Source organism: Eubalaena glacialis, chromosome 2 (assembly GCF_028564815.1).
Source record: "Eubalaena glacialis isolate mEubGla1 chromosome 2, mEubGla1.1.hap2.+ XY, whole genome shotgun sequence".
Taxonomy (NCBI): Eukaryota; Metazoa; Chordata; class Mammalia; order Artiodactyla; family Balaenidae; genus Eubalaena; species Eubalaena glacialis.
In genome coordinates, this window is record NC_083717.1 from 158028077 (window position 1) to 158040824 (window position 12748).

Sequence of the window (12748 nt, forward strand, 5' to 3'; positions counted from 1 at the left end):
ATTCCCGTCCTGCCCCTAGGTTCTTCATGACCATTTTTTTTTTTTTTTTTAGATTCCATATATACGTGTTAGCATACGGTATTTCTTTTTCTCTTTCTGACTTACTTCACTCTGTATGACAGACTCTAGGTCCATCCACCTCACTATAAATAACTCAATTTCATTTCTTTTTATGGCTGAGTAATATTCCATTGTATATGTGTGCCACATCTTCTTTATCCATTCATCTGTCGATGGACACTTAGGTTGCTTCCATGTCCTGGCTATTGTCAGTAGAGCTGCAATGAACATTTTGGTACATGACTCTTTTTGAATTATGGTTTTCTCAGGGTATATGCCCAGTAGTGGGATTGCTGGGTCGTATGGTAGTTCTATTTTTAGTTTTTTAAGGAACCTCCATACTGTTCTCCATAGTGGCTGTATCAATTGAAAGTGTTGTTAAAGTCACACACATCTGTTACTTTCTGATCCTCATGGACTAATCATGTAAACTCATTTGAAACACATTTCCTGCTTTATTTCCTCAATCAGGCCTGCTTTTCGGAGGAAGGCAGCCTGTACCAGCTTGATCACCACATGGATGTCCTGCGGGAGCTGTGTGAAGAGCTGACTTCACAGAAGAGTCAGCAAGAAGTGAGGAGAGCGCTCAGAGATTATGAACAGAAGATAGAAAGGCTTCGGAAGTGTGCTTCCGAGATTCATATGACACTGCAACCCACGGTGGGAGGCACGTCGAAAAACAAGTTAGTGCCTCGTAAGAATAGCTGCATGTCAGGGAGAAATGAGATAAACCCTCTCTCGAAATCAAATGACACTGAGTATTATTCATTCTCTTCTAGGCTTTGTTTTTCTCCCTGTATTTTAATATGCAATTTTGATTCCTTCCTAGGGGTACCGCAGACACATCTGAGAATGGAGGAAGGAACGCCCTCAGCGAGGTGCCATCTGCAAAATCAGACAATCAGCCATCAGCTGAAAAGGTGTTAAATTTGGATAATGTATTTTAGAAGTAAACCCAATGAAAAAAGCCAGGTGTACAATAATCCACTTCTCATTGAGTGTTGCATTTAATTATCTGATTGTTTCCATCAGCTGAGAATTCCCACTTAAATAATACAAGGAAGATTGCTTTTCAAAGAATTAGAATACAACAAACCAAAGCTATGGCAAGCATAACTTAATCTTCCTCTGAGGATACCAGCAGTTCTTTCCAAAAGAGACCATTTTGAACCATTACGAATGCACGCTGTCTGCGTGTTACTATTGAGAGCACAAGAGGCTGAGCTTAAACTGCACAGATGCTTCAGTGCCATTGCCGTGAACTAGTTCATTTGTCATTTGTCTTTTTCTCATTAAAATGTCTTTTACTTTCCTTGGGAATTGGATTTTCTAAATTCTTAAATTCTAGGAAAGTGGGGATTTGCTGTATGTCACAGCCCAGACTGCCTGTCAGAAGGGGTAGGGAAGGAACAAGGTGTATTTTTTTTCAGAGGTCTGCTCCTGCATGCTAGGCTTCTGTCTGCCTTGGACCATGGCTATGTGGTCACAGGCAGAAACAGCACTTAGGGGCTGGGAGAACTCCTTTATCCTGCTGACATACCAATTAGAAGGTGAGAATCAGTCTAGTAAATCTCCTCTGTCCTATGGAAAGACCTTTCTCTGAGCTGAGAAACTTTAAATAAATTGTATTATCTCCTGGTTTGGGGTATAAAGAATCAGTGATATCCCTTTGTATCACAAAATGTTTATCTTTTCCAGACAATTAAGTATATTGAAGATAATATGTTTACTATTTTGTGTATTTGCTTAGGCAATGGAATCGATGAAGGATTTTAGCCTGGAATCCAAGTTAAAGCCTCAACAGGAGGAAAGTGTTATGGAGAAATATGAAAAGGATCACAGTGCATCTATAAATAGTTTACTAGAGAGGTAAACTTTAAAAAGAAATTTTTTTTTATTGACATACAGTTGATTTACAATGTTGTGTTAGTTTCAGGTGTACAGCAAAGTGATTCAGTTATACATACACACACACATATATATGTATATATATGATGTATGTATATATCCTTTTTCAGATTCTATTCCCTTATAGATTATTACAAAATATTGAGTATAGTTCTCTGTGCTATACAGTAGGTCCTTGCTGGTTATCTATTTTATGTATAGTATTGTGTATATGTTAAGGAGAGGTAAACTCTTTTAAACAACTAGAAAATCTAGCAAAAATCTTTCATCAGTGCAAATGTTGTACTTTAATAAGTAAGTTTTTATTTTCCTTTCGTCATAATTTTTGCATGTGATCCAGTAACTTAAGCAGAAATTCTCTGGGATTTCCTCATAGACAATTGACAGTAATTTAAAAAAAATTTTTTTTAGTCTTATTTTTAAAATTAAGTAACATTGCGTTTAATTTTTTTCCAGGTATGATACACACAGAGACAATTTTGAACTACACCTGCAAAACAGCATTGTCAGGATTATTTCTGATTTCTCTAGTGACAAGGAAAGGAGTAGTGTTTGTCTACAGGATAAACTGACAGATCTACAGGTAAATACTGAAAATATTACTAGAGGAGTTTTATCTTTTATTAGAAAATAATACCGCCATAAGTATAGACTTCACCATTTTTGTTGCGGTCTTATATGCTAGATGTTTCTGAAGAACTCTCTGTCACCGGATTTCAGAAAGACACCCAAACCCAGGAAGGAGTTTGTTCGGGGTGCTCATCTATTGCTCATGCTCTAATTTGATATTCTATATATTGTGACTTGCAGAAGTGTAGATTGTGTTTGGGATGGGGATGAAGGCTTCAGATGAATTGGTTGAAACAATGTGTTCGAAGGCGATTTCAGCCAACACAGCTTCTGGTTTGCTCCAAAATTAACAATATGTGAAAAACCAGCGACTCAGATTTTTGTTTCAGTCATCTATCGTCTTAACCAAATTGTCGCATTATCTGTCTAATGTTGGGTAATAGAAAGGGGGAGGTCGTGGACGGAGTTTTCTCTGTACGTGATGGATGATCTTGTGGAGAGCCATCAGAGGGAGTACTGCATTTGACTCAGGAGCTGCAGAAAAAATAATCTAGTGATGGGCATACCAATCGTTAAGTTCTACAAATAAGTATCTTCCTTATTTTGAAGATAATCTGTGCATTGCAGTGCAACACCCTCGTATGCTTGGATGTGCATTAGAGTGAACCGTTACAGAAAGCCCATCAGGTGGAGAAAAGGTCATGAGTGCTTCCTACAATGCCCTCTCATATTTTCTAGTTATCTTCCTTTCATGATGCCAGTTCCTGAGTCACACTCTACCAAATGGCTCTTCTCTAGTTTCCATCTGAATAAGCAAAATTCATGTGTTAAAATCTCTGTTGTTCAAGTAATGGATGTAGCATGTTTTCATCACAATTAAGAAGCTGTCTTGAGACCTTACTCCTGTGACTGAATAAGTTGGTTAGAAAAACTATACGAATCCTTGGGGAAAGTGAAGAACAAATTATACTGATGAGCACTCAGATTCTATAGCAGTGCCTTTTTTTAAAAAAAAGAACCAAGATAAGGAGTTGGAATAGTATAGAATTTTAGATGTTTAACTATAAATCATAAATTAATTTTATTCACTTCTCATTTGATAGAAATGATTGTGGTTCATTGCAATTTTAGTTTAAGAAGAAAAAAAAGACTAGAGAAAATAGAATATCTAATAGAATATGTTCTTATATCTCTGTGTATCTTTCTGAATTGTATTCTGTGTATCTAACTTCAGGGAAGGGCATTTGGATTCCTTTGAAAGCCATGTTGCTGATTCCCTTGATTTCATTCAGTGGATTCTCCGAGAGCACAGTTAATAGCATTGCTGTCTGAAGGATAGTTTACTTGTAATATATCTTTTCAAATGTATTTTCATGTGAAACTTTGTGTTTGTGCCCACAATTGTAAATGTCTCATTTTGTAAGAACAGAATAATTGTGCCTATTAACCCATTCATTGAAAAATTAATTTACATGTTTCATCCAGGTCTTAAAAAATGAAACTGATGCTTGCTGGAAAGAGTTTGAAGTCACTTCATTGAAGTTAGAAGAGCTGGAAAGTGACATTAGGAAGCCTTTTCTAGTTAAGGCAAGAGATAAATTAAAGGAGAAAGAAAGAGAGCTTCAGATGACTCTTAATACCAGGTATAATTCTGGGATCTATTAACCATGAGTTTACTAAATTTACTAAATTTTAAAAGAGGCTAATATTATAATAAGTATGTTATTTTATTTAGTTGTCACAACAACCATAAGAGAAGCTGATGAGGAAACTGCTGCTGGGGGAGGTTAAATCACATAACCAAGCCACACTACTGGCCAGAGACTTAAGTGGAACTTAAAGTCTGTTGAGTTCCAAAGGCCGTGCTCTTCCCACTGTCTCCCCTTGAGCCTGAATTTAGCCGCGTCACGTAACTTCTCTGAGCCTTGATTTCCTCATTTTTAGAATGAGAGTGCTATTGTTATCCCTTTACATAGGATGTGTACCCCCAGCACATCTCCCCATTTTACATAGGAGGAAACTGAGGCTCAGAGTCTATATGTTATTTATCCAGGGTCACACATTTCAACTTATTATTGGCCTAGACTTTGAATCCTAGTATATTTCCACTAATAAAATAATTAGTATGCATAATGAATTTCTTTGTCATCAAGGCAAGGTTCAATTACATTTAGTATTTTGTATTTCAAAAGAGAGAGAAAGGCTTAGTATGCTTTACAACAGTTTTCCATTTAGCGCAGTATCAGTTAAATTACCGAGAATACTTGGATATAGCAAACAACTCATTCTTTGCCATTGTGGATCACTGGGTTTGGGTTTTAATGTGATGATCTATACATATCATTGTATGTATTTTTATTGAATAATTATTTTCTGTTCTTGGTTAAATAATGGCATTAATATGTTTTATAAGATATCTTTCTGCTGTGTTTTCCCCTCATGTCTGATTTATTTTTCACCCAGAATGGAGTCTTTGGAGACTGCGCTGCATATTGTGTTACCTGTGGAGAAGGAGTTGCTCCTTCTCTGTGACTCAGACCTGCTCCTCTGTGAAATGGCCATTCAAGAATTTAATCTCACTGATGCTGATGACATTTATCGAAACCTGAGGGTAAATATAAATTCTCACAGTGTATTTATAGAATAAACAGTTCTTCGGAGATTTATACATGTTTATGCTTTTTTTTTTTTATTATACATCCATAGTATTTATTTCAGATATAAGCCACGGCAGAAAAATCTTCAATAATTTAGACTTGTTATTTATTTCTCAACTCTTTAATTCCTTGCCAATTTGGAAGTATCAATAGGTACCATGGAGTAAATAATGACATATTTTCTTTGAATTAAAAATGAAGGCTTGCTTATGAATGCCTTCTCCAATGACTGAAATCCTAATTTTCTCTCTGTACTAGACTAAGATGCTTAAATTGTCATATTCTACAGTTTACTTATTCCAAATCTCATCTTAAAAATATTTTTTTTATTTTTCAAATTATAAACAGATGTCTCAATAGTTCAACCTGTAATTATTTTCATTGAATCAATAGACTTATATACCTCTTTTGGGGATTTAAATATCAGGAAGGGTATCAGATAATGAAACAGCTGGGCCATCTGATCATTTGTAATTAAAGTGTTGCTTCTGTCAAAACTGTCAGACTTGGTTAAACTGAGAAGCAGTTTTCTTGATCAAATCTAGTGACATAATTTGAGGTTAGTTTCTGCTGTGCAATTTTTCTTTTTTCTGCCTCAGTCTTTCAGCTTTTCTTACCTTTATTTTAGAATATCCAAGATTCCATAGTAAAACAGATTGAAATATGTAATCATTTGGAACAGTCAGGCAACTTTGCATTAAAGGAATTACACCCGCTTGACCTGCATGCAGCACAGAATATTATCCTGAAACACAGAACACAACTCGAAGAAATGAACCACAAAGTCCAGAGGAGTAAAGATGCCCTCAAAGTTCTGGAAGATTTTTTGGCTTCTCTGAGAGGAGCTGAACTCTCTGGTGAGCTTCTTATAGACCTTTCAGCCTCAGGTTCACAGGTGGTACCAGGAAATACTTTGACGGTGGAAAATAAAGAGGGAAGAATTCATCAGATGAAAGACAAGGCCAGACATTTGGACGAACGTTTGAAGGTGCTCGGTATAAGCATTAAAGATGCTGAACGGGGTGAAAACACCTCCTGTGAAAAACTTCTGAATGCTTTGTCCAGAAGCTTATCTGAGACTCATGGCTCTGGCAGACAGGAGGAACTCACTGAAGAAGATGAATTATTAGAGAATTGTATTTTTATAAATAATGAACTCCTGAAAAATATTCAAGATGTACACAATCAAATCAGCAAAATAGGCCTGAAAGATCCGACCGTTCCAGCTGTAAAACAACGGTAGGTATCGTTTTCGTCCATTTCCATGCAAGATGACGATTTTCTGTTTTCCTTTTCCCAAATATCTATTAGGTGAAACAAATGCTTCCTGTGTCTTTCTACTTCTGTTCCATCCCCCTCTATTCAGGGTTCAGCACTCTTTTTTGTAGGCTTTTTCAAACAAGCTTTCTTTTTGTTGAGATTATGCCTTTACAAAGTGTTATATAGTTTTTTCCTTTAAAGTTTTCATTCTTATGGACAGAAGAAGGGTACAGTAAGATATGTGTGAAGTCCATGAGTTGCTTCAAAGTCTCTTTGCTGCTGTTTATTTATTATGGAGTTCTCCTGATGGGGGAAGACCTGGGAAACTCTACACATTTCATAATAGAGAACAAGTGGTGGAAGATGCACATACCACACCTCGTCCCTACTTCTTCCTTCATTATTTGGTCCTCTCCCCTCCTCCCGGCAGGATTAGATGAGGACTGAGTTTAAGAGGTAGACTAAGGTTAGTGTTGATTCTGGAGACTCAGCAGAACTGGGGTTACCTGAGGTTCGCAGCCATCTGTACGAGTGCTGCTATTGTCATTCTGGCATTCAGCGTCAGCCTCCAGGTCCTGAAAATGAAAATGTTAGCAAGAGTTAGCAAAAGAGTCACTTTTGTGAGCCCCCCTCCCCCTTCTAAATCTCGCCCACTTTCCGTCTCTTCTGCCCACTTCTAATCCCTCAGGCTCAGTGCTCTCCTGAGGCTGTTTAGCTGATTAAGCTCTTCCCTCTGAAATTTCCCTGAGCCTTCCATCTCAATGAGACTTCCATTTCAACAGCGCTCCAGTTCTTCATGAGGTGTGGAACTGGTTTAGTTATTAATTTGACTGTTAATGCATTTATTATAGATTTATAAATAATTAGTAATAAATTAACTTATTAATTTGTAAATGAAAACTATACTTTGATAGATAGTAAATTGCTTTAATTTTTAATTGAGTTACTAATAGAATAAGCCGGGCACTGTTTTAGGTGCTGGGGATACAGCAGTTAACAAAACAGACAAAAATTCTTGCCCTTGGTAGAGCTTATTATCTAGTGGGACGAGGAAGATATGCAGTACGTTTGATGGTGATAAAGACCATGGAGAAAGAGTAAGTAGAGAAGGAAGAGGTGGTTACAATTCACACAGGGTCAGCAGGCACAGTTTTACAGAGAAGGTGATGTGTGAGCCAGATGGGATGAGCGACAAGCCAAGTGACAACCTGGAGGAAGAGCCTCCCAGGCTGAGGGGCTATAGGTACAAAGGGCAGGTGTGGGACTGGGCCTGGCACGTTTGAGGAGAGACGAGGAGGTGAGCAGGTTAACAGGGAGGGGGTCACAGGGGTCACGGGCAGGATGGAGCTTAGCTCCTGTAGGACCTGTGGGACATGTGTTGACTTTGGTTTCTTTGTTGAGTGACATGGGAAGTCATTGGAGGCTTCTGAGCAGAGGGAAATGATTTGGTTTTCATTATAACAGGCTGGCGTATTGAGAATAGACTGTAAGAGTCAAGGGACTCAGGAAGTCTAGTTTGACCTATAGCAATAATCCAGGTGAGGAATGATGGTGGCACGGAACAGTGGTGAGGTGGCAAAAAATATTAAGATTCTGTATGTATTTTGAAAGTAGAGTCCACAAGGTTTGTTGACACATTGGACATGGGGTATAAAAGAAAGATTGGAGTTACCGTTAACTGGGATGATGAAGACAAGTTTATCAGGCATTGAATGGAAGATCAGGTGTGCTCAGTTTTAGACACAATAGGTTCAAAATATTTATTGGATGTTCAAGTAGCACTATCAATAAGACTGTTAAAAATAGGTGGCATCAGATGTCAGGAGAGAGGTCTGGACGAGGTATACATCTGAGAGTCATCAACATTTTAGAATGCTGTTTAAAGCCATGAGATGGATAAGATTACCATGCTGTGTACTCCGGGGCACTCCATGTTAAGAGGTCAGGGAGGTGACAGGGAACCAGCCAAAGATACTGAGGAGTGGCCAGTATCATAGGAGGAAAATCAGGAGCGTCCTGGGGGTCAATGAGAAGGCCTTTCAATGAGGAGAAGTGATCACCTTTGTCACATGCTGCCGACTATTGAAGGAAGGTGAAGATGCAGATTGGGACATAGATTAGCAATGTGGAGGTTACTGGGGATCTTGACGAGCAGTCTTGGAGGAGTGGAGGGAGTGAGAGCCGTATGGGGGTGGACTCAGGAGAGAATTGGAAGAGAGGAAGTAGAGACAGTGAGTATCTGATGAAAGCAATTTAGACCTAGGTGAATAGAGTTAATCCCACCAGGATTAATTTGCAGGTTAAAACCCTTAGTTCAAATGACTCTTCTTTGGTATGGAGGAGCTTTTTGTACACAGGGTAGAAACGTAAGATTTCCTTGCATTTCCCTTTCTTCTTGCCCCTTCTGCCCTGCCCGAGGAGCTTGCAGTGTTCTCCCAGCCGTCTCGTCTTCTCTCCATATCATACTGTCTTCCCCACACGTGTGCACACATACTCTTCCTCTCTTTTCTCTCATATGCATATACACACCCTTTACAAGTGTGTTCATCACTGAGAAATGTTATTGCTCGTGGTTTTGTATGTCTGTTCTATTTAAAACACCAGCTAGTATTCTGGAAATGCAGAGCCTCCTGACCTCTGTCATAGGAATGTGTGATTTAGGCATAAACCTCATGAGGGGGGCTTCCCTGGTGGCGTAGTGGTTGAGAATCTGCCTGCCAATGCAGGGGACACGGGTTCGAGCCCTGGTCTGGGAAGATCTCACATGCCGCGGAGCAACTAGGCCCGTGAGCCACAACTACTGAGCCTCCGCGTCTGGAGCCTGTGCTCCGCAACAAGAGAGGCCGCGATAGTGAGAGGCCCGCGCACCGCGATGAAGAGTGACCCCCGCTTGCCGCAACTGGAGAAAGCCCTCGCACAGAAACGAAGACCCAACACAGCCAAAAAAAAAAAAAAAATATATATATATATATATATATATAAATAAATTTAAAAAAAAAAAAACTCATGAGGACAAATTAAAGTTAGTGTGCTCCCACAAATTACCCATATTTGTGTTGAATCAAATCACCTAATTGGTCATTAAATTTTTCTCTCTCATAATCAAGGAAAAAATCGTTACTCAGACTGGATAAGGATCTAGATGAATGTGAAGAAGAGAAGAAACACTTGCAAGAAATGGTGAATTCTCTTCCACAATTCAAAGACGGCAGAGAGAAAGCTCTGAGTCAACAGTGCCAAGGCACAGCACTCTTGTGGGAGAATACAAAAGCTTCGGTCACTGAATGGTAAGGAAAAAAATTCCTCTCAAATCTGAAAAATTGTCTGTGGCACAATTAACTTTTTGAAATTTGTATGTTGAAAACACATTCCCATGGGCCTCAAAGAGAGGCCAACTTAAGGGCTTCACGCTCGAAGCTCACTGGGCCAACGTCTGGGGCAAGACCTAAAATCCTAGATTATGGACAAATGACGTTAAGAGGTTGTCTAAGAGGGAGGACAAATATGTAGTGTATTTATAATTATTATTGCCCCACCTATATTAGTTTTCTATTGCTCCTGTAATAAATGACCACAAATGTCGTGGCTTAAAATCGGCACAAACTTATCTTACAGTCTGGAGGTCGGAAATCCTAAAATGAAACTGCATTCCTTTCTGGACTCTATGGGAGAGAATCCGTTTCCTTGCCTTTTCTATCTTCTAGAGGCCACCTACTCCATTCCTGGGCTTGTGTCCCCTTCTTCCATCTTTAAGGCCAGCAGTGCAGCATCTTCAAATCTCAATCTCTCTCTGTCTTTCTGTCTCATCTCTGATTTTGTTATCACATCTCCTTCAGACTCTGACCCTCGTGCTTCCCTCTTATAAGGGCCCTTGTGATTATCTTGCACCCATTCAGATAATCCAGGATAATGTCTCTATTTTAAGATCCTTAATTTAGTCACATCTGTAAAGTCCCTTTTGCTATGTAAGGTAACATATTCACAGGACCCAGGGATTAGGATGTGGACATCTTTGGGAGTTGGGGGCATTATCCTACCGTACTCCACTTAAATGGCAGATATTGCCAGTCAGTTACTGCCATCTTTCCTACAGAGCCTGGACAAAGCTCAAAAGTTTTCTTAATTCTGTGGCAGCCCTTACCTATCAGTCCTGGTTGGCGATTCGGCTGAAGAGTCTCCATCCCTGCCTTTTCCCTTTACTCTCTGCCTGGGGGTAGGAGTAGTTGAGAGGGCTGACCCCTACAGGCTGTACCACCCAAGCCAAGGGTTCCAGTTGGGTTAGGAAGTGGGAGGTACTAGTATGAGATTAGTAACCAAGAAGAGAGAGAAGTCGGGGTGGTCTTAACCCCCTCCCTTTTCATCAAGTGGTTCCAGCAGCTCCTACTGACACCTCTTTGGCTTAGGGCACTTTCCCTCTTTCCCCTTGAGCCCAGGTGCTGTACCTATTTTTGGAAGGGTTAGTCTCTGGGTGTCTCAGCTCCTTGGTGGTTTCCCTTAACTTTACTATCAGTGGTCCTTTCACCACAGAACTCCCATCTGTGGAGTTCCTGCTTCCTACTGGAACCTGAGTATACAGTAGTCAAGATGAAGTCTGTCTGTGGATTTGATCTAGTCTACCCTTTGATTTTACAGAGGAAAGAACTGAGGTCCAAAGAGCCTCAAGTAACTTATCTAAAGTCGCATGACTAATTAGTGCCCAACCATAACTAGAAACGAGGTGTCTTAGCTGCCACATCATCTGTACTAAACTTTTTTTTAAAAGGGCTAAATCTAGAATGAGTTGAAATAGACATAATTGAATCATACTGAATTAACACTGAAGCAATCTCTAAGAATAATGCTGGGGAGGCATTGTTTTCCAAGTTATCTTTTAGTTAATGATGAAATTGAGGTGCTGATTCCTTCTGGTTACAAATCCTGTGTTTCTTTCCAGAGCTTACATCTGGTGACTTTTAATATTGACCTGGTGAAAATAGTAATCCAGTGATTATTTGTACCATCCATTTGTCAAATAAATATATATGCCATCATTCTTAGGTTAAATTGTAAAACAATATTATAAACCATGTCTAGAGGAAAAATCCTTCTATAACTTATTAGTCTTACTGTAGGATACTTACAAAGAGAAAGAATGGTTTTGTTATTTTCAGAAATTTAGCTGTTTTACTTTTTTTCATAGCCTTGACCAATGTGAAAGAGTTTTGGAGCTCTTAAAACAATATCAGAATTTTAAAAGTGTCCTGGCAACTTTGATTCAAAAAGAAGAGAATATCATCTCCCTCCAGGCTTCCTACATGGGAAAGGAGAACTTGAAGAAAAGGATAGCAGAGGTGAGTCCAAATTCCAAAGGAAACTTTACATAGCGGCCTCGCTTGCAAGCCCAACAATAGAGAGGATATTATCAATGGAGTCACTTTCGAAACTTAGTTTAGAAGAAGTTACTAGTGACTTTGTTTTACCAGGTATCTAAGAAGTTATTGAATTTATCCCCAGGGCTTGAAAAAAAATTGGTCCCCAGGTTAATGCTGGGTTGCATCTGTTTGGGTTTTGATACTGATGGTGTGGTTCTTTTGGAGTCTGGGGTTGCCCCTGCTGCTACCTCTGAAAGGTTGGAACAGTTTGTGCACTGACTTTCCACATAAAAAAAACCCCTGAGACTTCATTGCAACCTTGAGAGAAAGAAGGTACTAGGAAAATCCCATCTGTTGTTAGTGGATAAAGGAAAAATTATGTTTTTATTTCTTCCCTTTTATTTCTTCTTCAAGATGTGTGAGCTTATCTCCAAGTTGCTCCGTCTATGTTCATAGCCTCGCCAATCACAACTTCATAGTTTAAGAAGAATAACACTTTTGGACACTAGATGTCATTATTTTCTATGATTTTATGTGGTTATCAACCAGAGTGGCAGAAGAATGGACTAGTTAGAAAAGGATACACTACACTCTATTACTGTACACCAGAAAGTTGCTTTTCCTCTTGGTTTTATGAGTACTCTATGCTAAAGTGCTGTCAAAATATCAGAGGCATTGGTGAAATATCATCTACTTGATACACCTGGTTGTTAGAAAGCAATTTTATTAAAGTTCCCAGTGGCTGAGTGCAGCATCAGTGAGGCTTATATACAGACATACCTCACCTTATCACACTTTGCTTTATTGTGTCTTTTACAAATGGAAAGGTTTGTGGCAACCCTTTGTAGAGCAAGTCTGTCGGTACCATTTTTCCAACAGCATTTTGTCACTTTGTGTCTCTATGTCACATTTGGGGAATTCTTGCAGTATTTCGAACCCTCC

The 12748-nt window shown here is 39.1% G+C and overlaps 1 protein-coding gene across 1 annotated transcript in view; it reads left to right on the forward strand.

Annotated features, from left to right (window-relative positions):
- SYNE2 (spectrin repeat containing nuclear envelope protein 2) overlaps positions 1 to 12748 on the forward strand; it is a 318208-nt gene that overhangs the window by 130635 nt on the left and 174825 nt on the right. Inside the window, exons 24-32 of the mRNA XM_061180891.1 lie at positions 532 to 743; positions 890 to 980; positions 1811 to 1929; positions 2425 to 2551; positions 4024 to 4181; positions 5002 to 5149; positions 5824 to 6434; positions 9563 to 9742; positions 11635 to 11785. Of these exons, the coding sequence (XP_061036874.1) occupies positions 532 to 743; positions 890 to 980; positions 1811 to 1929; positions 2425 to 2551; positions 4024 to 4181; positions 5002 to 5149; positions 5824 to 6434; positions 9563 to 9742; positions 11635 to 11785 (1797 nt within the window). The remainder of the gene's footprint in view (positions 1 to 531; positions 744 to 889; positions 981 to 1810; positions 1930 to 2424; positions 2552 to 4023; positions 4182 to 5001; positions 5150 to 5823; positions 6435 to 9562; positions 9743 to 11634; positions 11786 to 12748) is intronic.